The sequence below is a fragment of the Hylobates moloch genome, unplaced genomic scaffold (assembly GCF_009828535.3).
Source record: "Hylobates moloch isolate HMO894 unplaced genomic scaffold, HMol_V3 SCAFFOLD_14, whole genome shotgun sequence".
Taxonomy (NCBI): Eukaryota; Metazoa; Chordata; class Mammalia; order Primates; family Hylobatidae; genus Hylobates; species Hylobates moloch.
In genome coordinates, this window is record NW_026652289.1 from 39,461,503 (window position 1) to 39,480,588 (window position 19,086).

A 19,086-nucleotide genomic window follows, 5' to 3' on the forward strand; every position below is an offset into this window, starting at 1 on the left:
TCAAGTGGGGTGCTAGGGGGGCCTAGGCCGTTGAGTGGGCGGGTCTCGGGGGGCAGTACCACAGGGCAGGTCTTGGGGTGCACGCTGGCACATTCCCCCTGCTTCAGGAAGACTTTCATGCTGTTCCGGTGCCGGTAGAGCAAGAATAAAACCGGGAACAGCACGGCTAGCACAAAGAGCGTGCACATCACCAGGAACTCCTTCCAGTAGGACTTGTCTGCACTCCAGCTGGCCTTGCCACCAGCTGGTGCACTCACACGTGATGTGCTGATAATGACAGGTACATTGCCACCCTGATCTGTTTGGTCTGCCACCCCGTCCTCCACCACCTCTGGGCAGTAGCTGGCTACCAGCTGCTGGAAGCCCTCCTCTAGTGACCAGCACTGGAACTCCCCCAGCTGTTGGGTGCCCACCAGCAGCAAGTCCCCAGTGGGTAGCATGTGGCAGGAGGCCGAGGCATTGACAGGGGCCCCGTTGTGCAGCCAGAGTCGGGTCGCCAGGTTGGAGAGGAGCGGGCAGGCCAAAGTGTTCACTGTGTTGGGCTGGAACTGCACTTGCTCACATGGCTTCTCACCTGCAGGCAGAAAAGGCATGGGGTAGGGGGGTGCCAGGGTCCACAGTAGCTCCAAGCTCCCCTGCCTCCCTCTGGGCTATGCCCCTGGTGCCATGATGGGCAACTCTGGGGACCCCTGGGACTGAGTCTTCCCAGGGACCTGCTTACAGGGCTGCGGGCCAAGGAAGTGAGGAAAGGCATTTACAACATCTGTGCCTGGGGAAGCCTTCAAGCAGACTTGTTCCCACCTCTCTCCTCCGCCTTTTGAGGGGGCATCTCACCTGTTGGTACAAAAGACAGAGACGCAACCGAAGATGCGCTGCAAAGGTCCTTGGCACTGGCTCCCTCGATGTCCTGGATCCACGGCCTGAGGACCAGAGAGAATTCTGGGATTGGCCAGCAAGTCCCCTGAGCCCACATTCGCTCACCCCTCACTGCAGACTTGGGCCTGGGCAAGGGCCTTTCCTGAGCTGATTCGCCACCCACAGGAGTCAGCATCTCCTCTGTCTACACATTATTTCAAGTCAAAGCTAAGATAACACTTCCCTTAATTACAAAAACAGTATGTACCCTCAGTGGCCGGGAATGGTGGCTCACGCCTGTAATCCCAGCACTTTGGGAGGCCAAGGCCAATAGATCGCTTGAGCCCAGGAATTCAAGACAACCTGGGCAACATGGTGAGACCCCATCTCTACAAAAAATAGAAAAATTAGCCAGGCATGGTGGCGCACGCCTGTGGTTCCACCTACTCAGGAGGCTGAGGTTGGAAGATCGCTTGAGCCCAGGAGGTCAAGGCTGCAGTGAGCTGTAATCCAGCCTGGGCAACATAGAGAGACCCTGTCTCAAAAAATAATAAAAAATAGTATGTACCCTCAGAAAAAGATTGGAAGGACAGCTGGGATCTGTATGTACAGATCTCTCTTTTTTTCTTTTTTTTAATTAAAATTTTTTTTGATGTGTTCTCATCTTTTTTTTAAAACAATGCACATGCATACATCTGTGTAATAAAAAATAAAGGACAGTAATTCTGGATACACTCAGGAGACAGATAATTCAACCAGGCACGAAGGATGAAAACACTACAAAAATCACAGCATCTACCAGCCAGTGATCATGACAGTTAACATTCTGGGGTGTCCCTCTTGGCATACACACCAAAACTTACTTGGTTTTTGTAAAAACTGACAGCAGGTGTATCCATATGTGAAGCAAGAACACTACAAACAGGACAGTTCCCAATGTTATACAAAATATATGAATGTTTGGCCAGATGCGGTGGCTCATGGCTGTAATACCGGCACTTTGGGAGCCCAAGGTGGGTGGATCATTTGAGGTCAGGAGTTTGAGACCAGCCTGGCCAACATGGTGAAACCCTGCCTCCACTACAAATACAAAAATTAGCCGGGCGTGGTGGTGGGCACCTGTAATCCTTGCTACTTGGGAGGCTGAGGCAGGAGAATCGCTTGAACCCGGGAGGTGGAGGTTGCAGTGAACCGAGATTGTGCCACTGCACTCCAGCCTGGGTGACAGAGCGAGTCTCAAAAAAAAAAAAAAATAAATGAAATAAAATAAAATAAAATAAAATAAAATAAATAAAAGGATTTTTGTTACCTATACACATATGTAGTAAAACCTGAGAGGATAATATATCAAAATCTCACTGTGATTCTCTCTAGGTGGTGGGATGAGGGGTAGCTTTTGTTTGTGTTCATCCCTATCTTCTAAATGAACATTTTATAATCCAAATAGGTTATTCTGAAACCAATTTTTACTGGGTTTGTTAATGGACTGCTTCATAGCCCTACTATTACTAAAGCACGTTCACATGCTGATCCACATTTTCTTGCAAGGCTTTTCAAAGCTGTGGTATTTCATACTTTACCAAATCATGTCCTCATTTTACAGGTAGCCAAGACAAACACATAATTTCCTGTCTGAATTGCACTTGAGAGGAAGCAGGAGAGCTAATTAATAATTATGCTGAGACAGTGGGCACAACCGAGGCCATGTGGCGGTGCCGAGGAGGGCCCAGGATGGTGCTCTGAGGCCACCTGTGCAGGGCTGGACAGATGGGAAGGGGCCTTTGGAGTGCTCACCTGGCGGCCAGCTCAGGCTGGTAGAGGCTGACGTGCTTGCAGCTGGAGCCGCTCCAAGCACAGTAGGGGTCCCGGGCGAGGAGGCAGTCCCCACAGCTCCGGTACAGGCTGCAGTTGGCCATGGGCACCTGGACTACGCCCGAGTGTGAGGCTGCATACAGCAGCTCCTGCGCAGCCAGACACGGGGATGAGAAGCGGGCAGGGGCAGCCAGGGCCATCACCCATGGCCACCCGGCTTGTATGCCTCCCAGCGCCACCCTTAAGAGGCCTGTTTTGTAACCGGTGACCCCACTTTCTAATAGCTCATGACTGGATCCTGTATCTTTCCATCCTGCTGAGGCAAGGGAGGAGAAGCTGGGTGGGGACTGCTTGGTGCTAATGGAGGGCACCCCCCAAGTACCCTGCCAGGATTCCTCCTTGGCCTGCTCACCCTGTGGGTGTCCAGGAGCAGATTCTGCACGGGCTGTCCCGATGAGAAGATCTGCAGCTCCTCAATGATGTGCACCCGGGGGCCCACGCTCACCACCTTGTGTAGCCGGCCGTCACCTGGGGTGTGGACGGGACTCAGGCCCTGATTGAGCCCACCGCCCATGACCCACCAGCCACGTGCACCCCTTCCCCGAGCCTGCTGGGCTGCAGACACTTACCAGTGCCCAGGAAGAGGACATCGTAGGTGTGGTGCAGGCCAGGGACGCGGTGTACAGCCACGCGCTGGTAGCGAGCCTGGGGCTGCAGCAGCAGCATGCGGCTTCGGACCTGCCCGTCCATCAGGAAGTGGTCCTTGAGGAAGTTCAGCACTCGATCTGGGAGCTGCAGGGATGAGTTGATCTTCCTTTCCCGGGCACTGTTGGTGATGCACTGGAGGAGAAAGCAGCGGTGTGAGGCCAGCCACACCTCAGGGCAGCAGGCAGGATGCGGGCCCTGCTTCCCCAGTGGACAGTAGCGGTGTCTGTCCCTGCCGCCCGGAGCCAGGGCACATCCCTGGCAGTGCTCTACAGAGCCGGCGTGCACATCTGAGGGAGCAAGGACAAAGCCCAGGGTGTGGGGAAACCAAGTGCTTGGAGGGCTTCCTTGCTGTGCCTCCTCCCTGCCCATCACCTCAGCCTCATATGCCCAGGGGCCTCAAGAACCAGGACCACACTCCCTGCTCCTCCGCACCCTTCACCAGTGCTCTCAGGAAGCCCTGGCTGGGCAGAGCGCACCAGTGTGTCGGCAGTTCTTTCCTGCCCCACCTGGGGCTTCCTGAAATTCTGAGAGGTGCTCCACATCATCTGTCAGGGGCTCCAGCAGGACCCAGCTCCAGCTGCCCACACCAACAACGGCTCGCTGACACACCCTCTTTTGGTTTCCCTCCCTCCTCCTCTCAACCTTCCTATTCCTTCGTGATGCTTCCTGGCATCACCTCCCTAATAAACTATTTGGCACGTATATCCTTGTCTCAAGGTCTGCTTTCAGGGTAGCCTGTTAGGCTAGAAGGGAGGAAGAAAGGATTATTTCCCCACAGCTTGCCCATTCGGTCACTTGATAATTAAATAAGGAGCTTGCAGCTGAGTAGGGGAGAGGACCAAGTGAAGACACGATTGTAACAGCCTGCAGCAAGTGCCCTGATGGGGACACACTTGTATCCTGAAACAGAACTGAAGATATTCTGACATTCATAGTTATATCTAACCCAGTAGACAAGCAGGCCTGGGCCTATGTCCCCATATTAAAGATGAGAAAACAGATTCAGAGAAGCCAAGTGATCTGCCTGAGGCTAGGCAGCCTTGGTCCCAGCATGCTGTGGGGACCCACATCTTCCCAGCACCCCTTCTGGGTGCAGGGAGCCAGTACCCACCGCTCCAGGCCGGGGTGTGGGCACCGGGTGGGTCACAGTGTACCACTGCTGCGTCTCACGGTTCACCTCCTTGTAGAGGCCACTGAAGACCCTCTGCACGTCCTTCATGGTGAAGACACAGACGGCAGAGCCTTCTGTAGTTCCCCTGTGCCTGCAGAGGAAATAACCAGATTAACCCAGGAGTCCTGGGAAATAGTCCCAGCCACCCTTCACCCTTCCATCTCCAGCAAGGTCTGGAGGCCCTACCACTGGGAAGTGAAGACCCCATAGAAAAGGGTGTCACGCCAGTCCTGGGGGCTGGGGCTCAGCGTGAAGACGTCCTGCAGCACGTTGAAGGGGAAGCCGTCGTCGGGCCGTGAGCACAGCAGCTGGGCCTTGAGGAAGGAGGTCCAGCGCTGCTGCAGCACCCGCTCTCCACCCTCATCGCCCTGGAGGGAGAGGTGGATGGGCTGGGCTTAGGCACATGCTGAGCCATGACGGGGATGCATGGCACAGGACTGCCTCGATGGACCCACCCCAGACACCAGGACTGAAGGGCAGGAAAAGGCCAGGATCAAGTTCCATCTAAAGTCAGGAAAAGCAGTGTACACGTCCATCACGAGGATGGTCCTTACTGTGACTAAGCAGAGGCTTCCTAAATATGGACGCGATTCACTGCTGAGCAAACAAGGAAGCCAAAGGACCCCAATATAGCCTAATGCCATGTTCGTGAGTGAGTTAATAATGTAAGTACAAGGTCGGGACTGTACTTTTATTAATGCCTATAATCCCAGCACTTTGGGAGGCCAAGGCGGGTAGATCACTTGAGCTCAGGAGTTTGAGACCCTGTCTCTGCTAAAAATACAAAAAAATTAGCTGGGCGCGGTGGTGCGTGCTGGTAGTCCCAGCTACATGAGGGGCTGAGGTGAGAGGATTGCTTGAGATTGGGCAGCGGAGGTTGCAGTGAAATCTCACCACTGCACGCCAGCATGGGTGACAAAGTAAGACCCTGTCTCAAAAAGGAAAAAAAATACATATATAAATACACAGAGTTACACATATGCCAAAAAAAAAAAAAAAGATTCGGAGGGGGCATTCTAAAATGTTACCAGTGACTCCTTCCTGTGCTGGGGTGGCAGGGTAATAACACTCATAGTTCATATTTAGTCACTGCCCACCACATTTCTAAGAGCTTTGCATGGATTAATTAATTCACATAACAATTCTAAGGTCAGTGTTATTATTCCTATTTAACAGATGAGGAAACTGTTAACCGAGGGGGTGAGGGACTTGCCCAAGATCCTAGGCCAGCAGAGTTTGAACCTGGGCAGTTGGCCTCCGGGGTCTGTGCTCTCCAGCTGATGCTCCAGTGCCTCTTTGTCTTGTAAGTGATTTTTGTGTGTACAGTTCTCTATTTTCACATTTTTTTTTTTTTTTTGAGACGGAGTCTTGCTCTGTCACCCAGGCTGGAGTGCAGTGGCATGATCTCGGCTCACTGCAACCGCCACCTCCCAGGTTCAAGTGATTCTCTTGCCACAGCCTCCTGAGTAGCTGGGATTATAGGCGTGCACCACCACGCCCAGCTAACTTTTGTATTATTAGTAGAGATGGGGTTTTACCATGTTGGCCAGGCTGGTCTCAAACTCCTGACCTCAGGTGATCCACCCACCTCGGCCTCCCAAAATGCTGGGATTACAGGCGTGAGCCACCATGCCTGGCTATTTTCACATTTAAAAAAAAAAAAAAAAAAAAAAAAATGGCTGGGTGCAGTGGCTCATGCCTGTAATCCCAGCACTTTGGGAAGCCAAGGTGGGTGGATTGTTTGAGCCCAGGAGTTTGAGACCAGCCCGGGCAACGTGGTAAGACCCCATCTCTACAAAAAATACAAAAATTAGCTGGGCACGGGGGCGCACACTTGTAGTCTCAGCTACTCGGGAGGCTGAGGTAGGAGAACTGCTTGAGCCCAGGTGGTCGAGGCTGCAGTGAACCATGATTGTGCCACTGCACTCCAGCCTGGGTGACAGAGCAAAGATCCTGTCTAAAAATAAAAAGAAAAAAGAAGGAAGTAGTAAGATATTTTAATTTAAAAGGTGAGAGAGAAAAGCTGTTAGCTAAGCTGTACTCTCTGGGGGATGGGAAAGGCCATGCATGGATGTGGGTGATCTTGCAGCTGTGGAGCCTTTGAGGTCTCTGGGGTGGCCACCCTGTTGGCCCATTCCCCTCACCTTGCAGATGCGGGCAATGCGGGACACAATGGTGTTCTCAAAGAACTCAAATTCCTGGCCAGTCTCGCTGAAGAAAAAGTAGATCTTGTCATCATCGCCTTGCAAGCTGCCCAGGCTCTCAGGAACGTAGGCTGAGGCCACAAAAGCTGGGTCTGTAGGGACCAGGTCAGGAGCTCAGAGTCAGCCCAGGAACCCTGGAGACAGGCCCTGCTGGGGGAAAGTGCCCCCTTCTAGGGCGGGTGAACAGGATCCCTGCCCTCTGGGTGGTGGCAAGAGGACTTCACCTTGCAGCCAGTTGAGGGAGCTCTCGGTCTTGGTAGGGCGAAGGCTTTGGCTCCGGGAGATGGCCGGGTCATTCCCTTGGAAGCTGCTGACTGTTCCAGTGTAGAGCTCGCCATCTGCCAAGAAAACATTCCCATGGGAACGGGCTCCTCAGCACAGCCCCTTCTCCCTGCTCAGGGCCCAGAGTGACCCCAGCACTGCCCATTTTGCCTGTGGTGGGCAGAGAAGGAAGCTGGAACTTGGAAAAAACAAACCCAAGGCAAGTCCATGGCCATTGTGTCCCCTTGGAAATAAGCGTGGCATGGACCCAGCCTGTCCAAAGCTAGCCCTCTGGCCCTGCGTGCCCCTACATGGAACCTCAACGAACCCATCCTGCCCTCAACACTCACCAACCACCAGGGCCGTGGACTTGAAATTCGGGTCGAAGGGACAACGGCCCTTGCCATCTTCCAGGAGGACATTCCCCTTCTCGTCCCTTGCCAGGGTGAAGTTCTCCACATTCTGCAGGAGGGCGGACACATGGGCTCAGGGGCACTTCAGGGAATGAGGAGTAGGCTTGGTGAGAAAGAGAGAGGTGGGCAGGAGAAGGCAACTCTGCAGGCAGGTGAGGTGTGCGGGACAGAGGGGTCAGGTGTCAGGGAGGCCGTCCTCCTCACCCAGGACACGGTGCCAAAGGGTTTGAACCCGGACAGTCGGCCTCTGGAGAGGCCTCACCCAGACACAGTGCTGCACTGCCTCACAGTGACCCGACGCGGGACACGTTATCAGACCCACATGGCGGAGGAGGTGAGGCTTTTAGAAAATGATGTGAGCCTGGCCGGGCGTGGTGGCTCACACCTGTAATCCCAGCACTCTGGGAGGCCGAGGCGGGCGGATCACGAGGTCAGGAGATCAAGACCATCCTGGCTAACACGGTGAAACCCCGTCTCTACTAAAAAATAGAAAAAATTAGCCAGGCGTGATGGTGGGCACCTGTAGTCCCAGCTACTCGGGAGGCTGAGGCAGGAGAATGGCGTGAACCCGGGAGGCAGAGCTTGCAGTGAGCCGAGATCGTGACACTGCACTCCAGCCTGGGTGACAGAGCGAGACTCTGTCTCAAAAAAAAAAAAAAAGAAAATGATGTGAGCCTGGAAGGGGCAGCAATGTGATTCAAACCCAGGCGTGTCTGACCCCAAAGCTGGGCTCCAACCCACAGCATCAAATGCCACCCTCTGCTAGAGGTGTGTGCTGAGGAGGGGGTGTACAAGATAAGACAAGAGAATCAAGCAAAGGAGAGGGAGAGATGCTGGAAGAAGCAGGAGAGGGCAGCAGGGCCTGGGTGGGGCAGGATCTTCATGGGTGAGTGACTGCATGTGCCCCCGCCTCCCCGCACAGGGAGACATGGCTGTCAGGGCTGAGCTTTGTGCAAGGGTGTGGGACCTCAGGGCTCTTGGAGGCCAGTGATACCCAGAAACCTCCCTCTGGGCCCTGCCTTTCACCAGGGGTCTATGCTACAGAACAGGATCCCTGGGGCGGAAAGAGGGGCAGTTCCCAGGCCAGCCTCAGGGCTGAAGACAGGGTACTCACGATGTAGGTACACATGGGGCTGAAGGCTGCTGTGCCACAGGTGAACAGGTGACTGCTGCTGAGTGGCAAGAGGATCTTAATGTAGTTTTGACAGTCGCGCTGGGGGGAAGGAGCAAGCGGATATCAGTCCCATGCCCAAGCATGCCACCAGGGGGCACCGCCGAGCCCTCCCCACCACACCCAGGCCCGGCCTCTGCTCCCAGGACTGGGGATGGGGCACTCAAGTCTAGGAACAAAGAACCCACGGGTTTTCTGGGGCACAGTGGAGCATGCATAGAGTGTGTGTAGAGTGTGTGTGCTGCAGGGAGCCTAGGGGCTCAGCTAGTTTTGTAACTGGCAAACTTTCCTACGGCCTAGGGGTGAGGGCACAGAATCCTACCCCCTTGAGTTGTACTGGCCCCCAGGAGCATCCTTGAAAACCACAGGCCCCTCCCAACCAAGCTGGGAGCTGATGAAGCCACAGCCCAGAGCAGGAGGAATGCTCAGCCCTGAACCCTGAACCCCAGATTCATGCATCACCTTCAATGGGGTGTCTAACTGGCACCTGCAACCAAGCTTCTTTCTGGTACTCCCTAGAACACATGCTTCCCCCGAGATCTTGCCACTTTCATTAATTCTGTCTTTTCAGTCGCTGAGGCCCTAAACCCAGTCAGCCTTGACTCTTCTTGTCGGTCATACCCCATAATTTCCCGCCCAGAAATCCTGGTGGCTCCATCTTCAAAATGCATCCAGAATCTGAGTATTTCTCACTGGTCTGAGCCACCACCATCACTCGCCCCTCACTGCTCTCTCTCCTCCTGTCCTTCCCCATGGAGGCTACTCTACCACAGTAGCCAGAGTGACCCTCTTAGTACACGGGTGAGACCATGTCACATCTCTGCTCAGCCTTCCCCTGGCCTCCCAAATACCTCCCTCAGAGTGAAATCAAAAGTCCTGCCCCTCCTCCAGATATACCACGGTCAGCTCCTCACTCTCTCCTGATCTTGGCTCAAATGTCACTTTTTTAATGAAATGTAACCTGATCACCTTATTCCATCCCACCCCCCGCCAATAACATTTGTAAACTGACTACTTTTTCTTTTTCTTTTTTTTTTTTTTGAAACAGTCTCACTCTGTCACCCAGGCTGGAATGCAGTGGCGCGATCTCGGCTCACTGCAATCTCTGCCTCCCAGGTTCAAGCGATTCTCCTGCTTCAGCCTCCCAGGTAGCTGGGGCTACAGGCACCTGCCACCATGCCTGGCTAAGGTTTTTTGTATTTTTAGTAGAGACGGGGTTTCACTACGTTGGCCAGGCTGGTCTCGAACTCCTGAGACACTCAGGAGACCATGAGGTGGAGACCTTGTGATCCACCTGCCTCAGCCTCCCAAAGTGCTGGGATTATAGGCGTGAGCCACTGTGCCAAGCCTGCTTTTTCACAGTTAAATCTCCAGTACCTAAAAGTACATGGACACAGAGTGCGTGCTTAATCAATGTTAGTTGAATAACAGAATGGCAGCCAGGACTTGAACCTATGTCTTGATCCCAAGTCCAGCACTCTTTTGCCCTCATCTTACCCAGCACCTGCTGCACTTAGGAGCAGGAGCAGGAGGCCTCTAGGGGTGATGATGAGTCCTCCAGGAGAACCTGGGTTGAACCAGATTTCATCCTGTGCTTTGGCCAAAACCACACCAGAATCTGTCAGATGTGCTACATCAGGAATCATCTGCAGAGGGACACAACTCTCACCCCACCCAATCCCTGTTCATGCTGGAAGCTGACTTGTTAGTCCTTGTATCTATGAGCCAGGTGCCTTACACCTATTAGCTTCCTGAATCCTCACTGTAAGGCCAGTGAGACTGGATCATTATCCCCGTTTTACAGGTGGGCCCACTAAGCCTTAGAGAGGTGAATCTACTTGTCGAAGGTGGTAGAGATGTAAGTGTAGTGCTGGGATTCAAACCCAGGCCTGGCCATCTCAGAAGCTTATGCCCTTCCCACCATACCTGGCTGTATCTGCTCCCACTTCCCACCTCTGGCCTGGATGGAAGTCCACCACCCTCCATCCCTCCTGCAGCTCAGCTCCCTTCCAGGTGTGGGCTCACCTGTGGGTCCTTGCCCTTGAAGCTGCACTGCTGTTTCTTCTCTGCATCTGCACCCCAAAGCAGCTAGGGAATGAGAAATGGGAAGGTAGTGGACAAAATGAAGGGTTTGCTGAGCCTCCCTCCTCTCCCATCGGCATCATCCTCAGACCCAGAAGGTCAAGCTGCCCGTCCATCTTCCCTCTGTGGTCCTTGACCCAGCCTAGCCAGCTCCAGGCAACATCTCTCACCTCCTGGTACTCCCCGCCTGGCAGGAAGCTGAGGTTGCTATTGAGTGCAAAGAGGGCCTCTCGAGCACCCACGTACAGGGTCCTGCCATCCCTGCTCAGCAGAAGGGCTGTGTAGTTGGAGATGTTTTCAGCTTCAAATCTGAGGAATGGCCGCTCTTCAGAGCCTGGAGAGAGGAAGATGGATATTACCTGGGGCCACCCCTCCCACGGGAAGCCTCTTAACACCAACCTCTAGATGGACTGGTTTAAAGGAAGGTAATCAGCAAGGCAAAGGGTGGCAAAGGGCTGGGGGAAGGGGGATCAGGTTTGATGGGCGAGCAGCATTCCTGGACTCTCAAACATTACATAAGAAACGATGCAGAGATGTATGCACAAGGATACTATGGCACCCTTCACATTAATAAAAAACTGGAAACCAAAGAGTCAGTCCAACCAGAGGGGACCTTGTCAAAATAAATTATGATGCCCCAATCCAACTGAATACTATGAAGCTGAGAAAAAAAAGATGTATATTAGAAGCTCCAGAAAAACAAGCAAGAAAGGCATAGTCAAAATATCAAGCAAACTAAAATATAAAGTGATGAGTTTTGAGCACATAATAGAATATTAAGAAAGGAAAATACATTTAACACTTTCCTTTGAGTGACATTAGACCCAAAGAGAAGGAAATGTGAAGTGGGCCCTGCAGTGAATGCTATTTGCACTGACAGAGTAATGCAAATGTTGAGCACTGGCTTTTTTTTTTTTTTTTTTTTTTTTTTTGAGAGGAACTCTCGCTCTGTCACCCAGGCTGGAGTGCAGTGGCATGATCTTGGCTCACTGCAACCTCCATCTCCCGGGTTCAAGTGATTCTCCTGCCTCAGCCTCCCAAGTAGCTGGGATTACTGGCATGCACCATCACACCCAGCTAATTTTTGTATTTTTAGTAGAGACGGGGTTTCACCATGTTGGCCAGGCTGGTCTCAAACTCCTGAACTCAAGTGATCTGCCTGCGTCATCCTCCCAAAAAAGCACTGGTCTTTGAGACTGATGGTTATTACACAGAATGGGAGTGTTTTCAATTTTGACCTCAGAAACCAGAACTGACGACAGACAGACATCATAATATGGTAGCAGGGTTGTCACAAGCTGCTGCCAATGGCTAATGGAATAATAAATACAGGTCAAGTGTACTGTTTTATATTGCAAAGGTAACCAATAAAGGAAGTGAATACAGTACGGTGACAGAATATGTTGGGGGGAGGAAAGGAAGGGAGATGTAAGTGAGGGAAAGTCAGGAATTCAAATAAGCCAAGAAATAGTGGTGTAAGTATTTTACTTAAAAATATGGAGGAAATGGGCTGGGCGTGGTGGCTCATGCCTATAATCCCAGCACTTTGGGGTGGATCAACTGAGGTCGGGAGTTCGAGACCGGCCTGACCAACATGGAGAAATCCCGTCTCTACTAAAAATATAAAATTAGCCAGGCGTGGTGGCACATGCCTGTAATCCCAGCTACTCGGGAGGCTGAGGCAGGAGAACCGCTTGAACCTGGGAGGCGGAGGTTGCGGTGAGCCGAGATCGTGCCATTGCACTCCAGCCTGGGCAACGAGAGTGAAACTCCATCTCAAAAAGAAAAAAAAAATGGAGGAAATAACGGTAGAACAAGAACCCTAAGAACCCTAAATGATTAAAGTCCCTTTTAAATTGGCCTGGGGCGGGGGAGGACAGACGTTTTTGCTTTTTATAATAAGCCCTTCTACACTTAAAAAAATATACATACGTGCATGTATCCTTGATACACATTTTATTTATTTTTTGAGACTGAGTCTCACTCTGTTGCCCAGGCTGGAGTGCACTGGCATGATCTCGGCTCACCGCAACCTCCACCTTCCAGGTTCAAGCAATTCTTCTGCCTCAGCCTCCCGAGTAGCTGGGATTACAGGCATGTGCCACCATGCCCAGCTAACTTTTGTATTTTTAGTAGAGACAGGGTTTTGCCATGTTGGCCAGGCTAGTCTCGAACTCCTGGCTTCAAGCAATCCACCTGCCTCAGCCTCCCAAAGTGCTGGGATTACAGGTGTGGGCCACTGCGCCCAGACCTTGGTACGCATTTTAAGTATCTTTTGTTTTTGCAGAATAACAACAAGGAAAGACACGAATTATCTACCAGTAAGTGAAAATTAAGATTATATTTAGTATGTATGGTCAAATTCTATTTTTTGTGGGAAAAATATAAGCATAGGAAAAAATCCAGAAGGATGTGTCACAAAATACTAAAACATGGGTTCCCTGGTAGAATTATAGTAGCTTTCTTGTCTTTTTTACTTGTTATCATTTTTAGATTCTATAATAAGCAGGTTATCCTTATATAATGTGAAATATATAAATCAAAGAAAAAAAAAAGAAACACACACACACTTACCCACCAGGGTACTGTTTATGCTTTGGGTAACTAATGGGTTTGGAGAGAAATTATTTTTAAAATTCTAAGCAGCTGATGAGAACAGAAAAACAAGCAAAGAGCAGCACCCTGACCAACCTCAGGCATGTTGTAGCGGACCAGTGGGTTATGACCACACAAACAGTCTCACGAAGCTGAGGAAGCAAAAAGTGCAACATGCCCAACCAAGCAGCTGTGAAGATGACTTCATGGGTGTTTACCTGTGGAGTGTTTTTACATACCCCCAGCCTGGTTCCATAAAGGGTGGGGAGACATGAAGAAAAGAAAGTAGTGAAATATAAACATTAAAATCAGGAGCAGAGAAAAGCCAAATATGAAGAAAATCTCAACCAGCAAGGAAGTAAAAATTCACGAGTAGGTCAATGAGTCTTCGCACAGCTGGTAGAGAAAGGCTGCGCCTTTAGTGCTGGGCCTCTTGGTGGCCAAAGAAAAATGGGAAATGAAGCTACTCCATCCTCAATGTCCATAAGGAGGAACACATACCAGCCGTGAGGGGGAAGCTCAGTCTTTTTTTTTTTTTTTTTTTTTTTTTGAGACAGAGTTTTGCTGTTGTTGCCCAGGCTGGAGTGCAATGGCACAATCTCGGCTCACCGCAACCTCCGCCTCCCAGGTTCAAGTGATTCTCCTGCCTCAGCCTCCTGAGTAGGTGGGATTACAGGCATACGTGACCACGCCCGACAAAGTATTTTTAGTAGAGACGGGGTTTCTCCATGTTGGTCAGGTTGGTCTCGAACTCCTGACCTCAGGTGATTCGCCTGCCTCGGCCTCCCAAAGTGCTGGGATTACAGGCGTGAGCCACCATGCCCAGCAGCTTTTTTTTTTTTTTTTTGAGACAGAGTTTCTCTCTTCTTGCCCAGGCTGGAGTGCAATGGTGCAACCTACACCGCTCAGGTTCAAGCGATTCTCCTGCCTCAACCTCCCAAGGAGCTGGGATTACAGGTGCTCGCCACCATGCCCGGCTAATTTTTGTATTTTCAGTAAAGACAGGGTTTCACCATGTTGGCTAGGCTGGTCTCGTACTCCTGACTTCAGGTGATCCGCCTGCCTCAGCCTCCCAAAGTGCTGGGATTATGGGCGTGAGCCACCGCGCCCAGCCGAAGCTCAGCTTTATACCTGGCAGCAAACAGGGAAGGAAGCCCTCAGGTGGGGGTGACACTAGTCAACAGGATGACGGGGGTCAGGTGGCTGAGCCACCACACCTGGCCCTCAGGTGGGCCCTTCCGTCAGGCAGCAGAGACATCGTCTCACTGAGCTGTAGTTTCTCATACATGTCACGGGAGGAATGAGACATATAAAGATCACAGGAGTCTCATGAGGAGTGAGACAAGGACAAACACTGCGGTCCCTCCTTATCTTTTGGATTTTTCCATAGTTATCTGGAAGCAAGGGCTGGTTCAGATAAGCTGGTTGCCCGTGCTTATCTACCTGCAGAAGAGTGTTTCCACCTGGGCAAGCCCTGTAAGTCTGCGCAGCAGACCGCCCTTGGAATCTGTCCAGACACAGAAATGCCAAGAGTCAGAGATAAGCCTCAGTCCCAGGTGGCAACTCAATCCCACTTACGCCTGGGAGAAGGGGTGGAAACCTGCCTCGGGCACTACAGAGTGCAGCCGGCTGGAGGGGAAGCCTACAGACCAGCCAGTTCCTGGTTCAGCCCAGGCCTCCAAACGAGCCAGCCACAAGCCCTCCAGCCATGCTGGGAGTAGAGTGAATGAACCGACAAAGGGACAGAGGGGGGTGAAGGGCCCCTTAACCAGGCTTTCTCCTTCTGGGACTTCCCTTCCGCACTTGCCCTCATCTCTCTGCCCTAAGACTCAGACTGAAAGCCATGGTGTGCGGAGTAGAGTTAGAGACCTGAGTTCAAAGCCATCCTCTACCACCTACTAGCTGTGTGCCACCAGGACACGCCACTTAACTTCTCAAAGCCCCGTTTTCCTTATCTGTAAAATGGGGAAAATAATAACACTTTGCCTCATGGGGTTGTTATTAGAAAAAATGAGATTACGTATGTAAATAATAATATACATAATAACCCACATTTACTGAGACAGCTTTGCTCAAAACAACGTTGCACATGGTTTGCAGTGTGGCACGGTGTCTGGCACACGACCAACACTCAATGAGTGACTCAAAAACAAAATCCAAAAGCCCCGCAGGAAAATCCGGCCCGGTGAGAGCTGCCAGAGGGGCAGGGCTCCTTAGGGGAGTTGGGCCTCCCTCATCCAGGGGGTTCACGAACTTAGCCTGCGCGATTCTAACTTAGGCGCGCACCCGGTCACACGAGGGTCTCATGGCCAAAGCCAGACAGCATCAGCTCAGAAACAGAGACTTGTGTGTCACAGGCTCGTGTTGTGGGCGCGAGCTGGTCTGTGCTCCGTGTGAGTGGTGTTACTGTCTAAGGACCCAGGTGCCTGGGTCACCTCCAGAGTGACTGCAGACGTCTGTGCAGGACCCTGCCTGAGCTTGCCTGTGGGGTGTGTGTGTGTGTGTGTGTGTGTGTGTGTGTGTACACGGTACCGCAGGGCTTGTCCACGCTTGCGCACTCACTCCTAGGTGCTCTTTGTGCAGGGGTGACGGGGAGGGGGTGTTTCTGTACTTTACTTCCTGCGAGGGGCTGGTGCACCTTGGGGTCAGTCTTAGCCTTTATGCTCTCCGTTGTGCCAAAGAGTGTCTTGCTGGCTCTCCTGGGCTGCCTGTGCTGCTCGGACATCCTCTAAATCCATCTATCCAGTGGGTTAGTCCAGTATGAAGCAAGCAGGGCACGCCGAGGCTGCGGCCGGTTTCCCCACTCAGGATGAACCCTCTCCCTCCACCCCGACAGGCTTCAGCCAGGGACTTCTCCAAGGCCAATGCATCCCACTAGGCAGATCATCCTTCAAGAAGGCAGAATGGGGCTGGTCTGGGGCTGCCCTATCCCTCCCTGGAGGGAGACAGCACATGGAGTGGGCACATAAGAGTCACCTGCAGGGTCCCCACTGCCCACCTCAGGAAGTGGGGTTCTGAGTAGGAAGTGATGTGGGAATACTCAGCCCCCAGCCCCATGTAAGGGTCCTCCTTCCCTGTGACTCAGCAGGAAGCCTGGAGCTCTCTGGGGTGAGACAGGAATAGGGCTCAGCACCATCCCCACCCTGGGTAGTCCCCACCCCAGGCCAGCCAGCTAGCTGCAGCAGCGCTGTGACTCAGAGCCCCACCCCACCTTTCTCTCTACTGTGGCTCCGGGCATGGCAGCAAGACGCTGACCTGGCCCTAACATCCCACCCTCTACAGGCCCCAGCAGGATCAGGCCAGAAAACACCAGCTTCCCTGTGGAGTCGGTGGGGAAGGGGCCTCCAATGCAAGGAGGCAGCCAGGGGCCTCCCCGACTCTCAGAGAGGCGTCTGGGAGGGACAAGTCCCCAGAGAGCCTCCTGAAAGGCTGTTGTAGCCCTTCGTCCCCAGGGATGTCACAATAAGTCACCAGAACCTTGGACCCACTTATCCCAGCAGCAGCCCCACCTCTAGGGCAGGAGTGCTGACGGGGCCTCAGTCAGCAGGAAACTGGGACACATTGCCAACCTGGGTGCACTTCCTTCCTCCACACGGCCCGTGTTGGGCAGGGCAGCCACCTCTTCCTCATGGAGCATGGAAGAGAGGGCCACAGTCTGCTGACACCAGCCCAGTGCCAGAGTCGAGTCCCTGACCAGGGACTCTGGGCAGAGGTTGGGGGTGTTGTGTGCCAAGGGTCCTCCCATGGACTGAAGTCTCCAAGAAAGTGGCAACGAGGGCCAGGGAACCTGGCCTCATAGCATCTGTGCTCCTGGGGCATGCCCCGGAAAGCCACTGCTACAGCCCCAAGTGGGCAGACCAAGAGCCTCTGCCAGAACCCCCAGGCAGTCCCAGCCCCGACCCAGGGCCTGTGCCACGGCTGCACAGACCACTGCCGTCACCTTAGGAGCCTGCCCGCCGCCTGCCTGCCACCTGCCTGCTCACAGGCCTACCCAAGGCCACACTCAGTCCCTCTGCTCAGGGGCTGGCTCCCCGCTAACAACACCGCTCCTAGGGCCTCTGCCCTGGGTCTGCCTTCCTGCCTTTATAGATGTCTCCACTTCTTCCAAGGAAATCGGGGTCATCAGGCATAAACAACCTGAACTTCCCGCCCCATCTCCTCAGAGACCAAATCCTATGTCACCAACTCTACCTCTCAGAAAGCAGTTTTTGTTCCAATGTCCATTCTAGAAACTTTTGTGCCTCCCTCCACCTGCCTTAGACAAGCTCCCAAAGAGAACAGCCACCCCAGGCCATCTCTGCCTCTCACCTTCCACTCACTCCTCCACAGAAGCTGGGCCTCAGCCAGCCCCACGCTCAGCGGGGCCAGCCCTGCCTAGAGCCCAGGGATCGCCTCGCTGCCAGACCCCAGACACAGGCCACGCCGCCCCGTCCTCTAGGTGTCTGTGCCCCCAGTCTCAAGCATCACCCCGTGTCTCCCTCACATGCCTTCTGGGCCTCTAGCCCTCAAAGAGCTGAAGTATGTCAGTACTTCCTCAGCCCTTTAAATGGATTAAGTCATGTCATCCTCACAAGGCTGCTGTGTTTCATTATCTCTGTTTCAGGTGCGAGTCGTCCCCGGGAGGAGTGATGGGGATGCCGCCTGACCCTGGGCCACCTGGCTGCAGCGTCTGTGTTGCTGACCACCCTCCCACCTCAGGCTTTGCTCCTGAATGTTCTTGCTCTCTGGGTCCGTCCGCTCTTGGCCCTGCTCTTCTTACTCCGTTCAAGCCCCTGGCGATCCCCAAATCTCTTCATCCAAGTGCAGATCTTCTTCCAACACACCAGACCCCACAGTGCAGGAGGGTCTCTGTGGGTGCCTCCCACCACCTCACCACCCCCTTCCAGTCTCCCTCCCTGGCTTGGGATTTTGTGTCTGTGTGTGGCACCACTCACCTGGGTGTCTCACCATCCTCCTTCCTCAGAAGTCCAGTCTATAATCAAATCCTGCCAATTTTCTCTCAATATTTTCCAAATCCACTCCCCTCACCATCCCCACTACCACAGTCCTGAGCCTGGCACCATCCTCTCTCACCTAGGCCACCACCACAGCAGCCTCCCAAGCAGCCTCCCACCTCCAGGCCAGCTGCTATGCTGCAGCCAGAGGGCTCCCTGGGAGCCGTCGCTGTTCTGCCTAAAAACTTCAATAGCAGCCCATCGTCCGAGCTCCTAACTTGCCAGCCCTTGCCACCCACCTACCTCCTGGTTCGACCAAGTGACATGGAACTGCAACTCATGGGCCCAATTCTCATCTCCGGTCTGTTCAGGAAGTCCCCTCCACCCAGAAGGCTTTCCTTTTGACTAACTCACACTCATCCTTTGAGACTCAGCTCAGTTCCACCTCCTCCAGGAGGCCTTCCTGAATCCCCGGCTGGGCAAGGGCCCTTCTCCGTATGCTCATCATTTCCTGTTCACACGTCTTGCAGTGCACTGGTGACGCTGTCTGATGATGGCAATGTTTGATGTTTGATGATGATGATGATGATGGTCTTTCTGTGCTCTTCTCTTTTTTTTTTTTTAAGACAGTCTTGCTCTGTCACCCAGGCTGGAGTGCAATGGCATGATCTTGGCTCACTGCAACCTTGAACCTTGGGTTCAAGTGATTCTTCCGCCTCAGCCTCAGCCTCCTGAGTAGCCAGAATTACAGGCACCTGTCATCATGCCCGGCTAATTTTTGTATTTTTCTTTTTCTTTTTTTTTTTTTTTTTTTAGTAGAGACGGGGTTTCACCATGTTGGCCAGGCTGGTCTTGAACTCCTGACCTCAGGTGATCTGCC

General features: G+C 52.9%; 1 protein-coding gene across 1 annotated transcript in view; it reads right to left on the reverse strand.

Annotated features, from left to right (window-relative positions):
• SEMA4B (semaphorin 4B) overlaps window positions 1-19,086 on the reverse strand; it is a 31,752-nt gene that overhangs the window by 4,719 nt on the left and 7,947 nt on the right. Inside the window, exons 2-14 of the mRNA XM_032174271.2 lie at window positions 10,848-11,011; window positions 10,621-10,683; window positions 8,539-8,637; window positions 7,362-7,473; window positions 6,975-7,088; window positions 6,691-6,842; window positions 4,733-4,914; window positions 4,487-4,637; window positions 3,297-3,507; window positions 3,080-3,195; window positions 2,650-2,816; window positions 835-920; window positions 1-574 (exon numbers count right to left, since the gene is read on the reverse strand). Coding sequence (XP_032030162.2) covers window positions 1-574; window positions 835-920; window positions 2,650-2,816; window positions 3,080-3,195; window positions 3,297-3,507; window positions 4,487-4,637; window positions 4,733-4,914; window positions 6,691-6,842; window positions 6,975-7,088; window positions 7,362-7,473; window positions 8,539-8,637; window positions 10,621-10,683; window positions 10,848-11,011 — 2,191 coding nt within the window. The remainder of the gene's footprint in view (window positions 575-834; window positions 921-2,649; window positions 2,817-3,079; window positions 3,196-3,296; window positions 3,508-4,486; window positions 4,638-4,732; window positions 4,915-6,690; window positions 6,843-6,974; window positions 7,089-7,361; window positions 7,474-8,538; window positions 8,638-10,620; window positions 10,684-10,847; window positions 11,012-19,086) is intronic.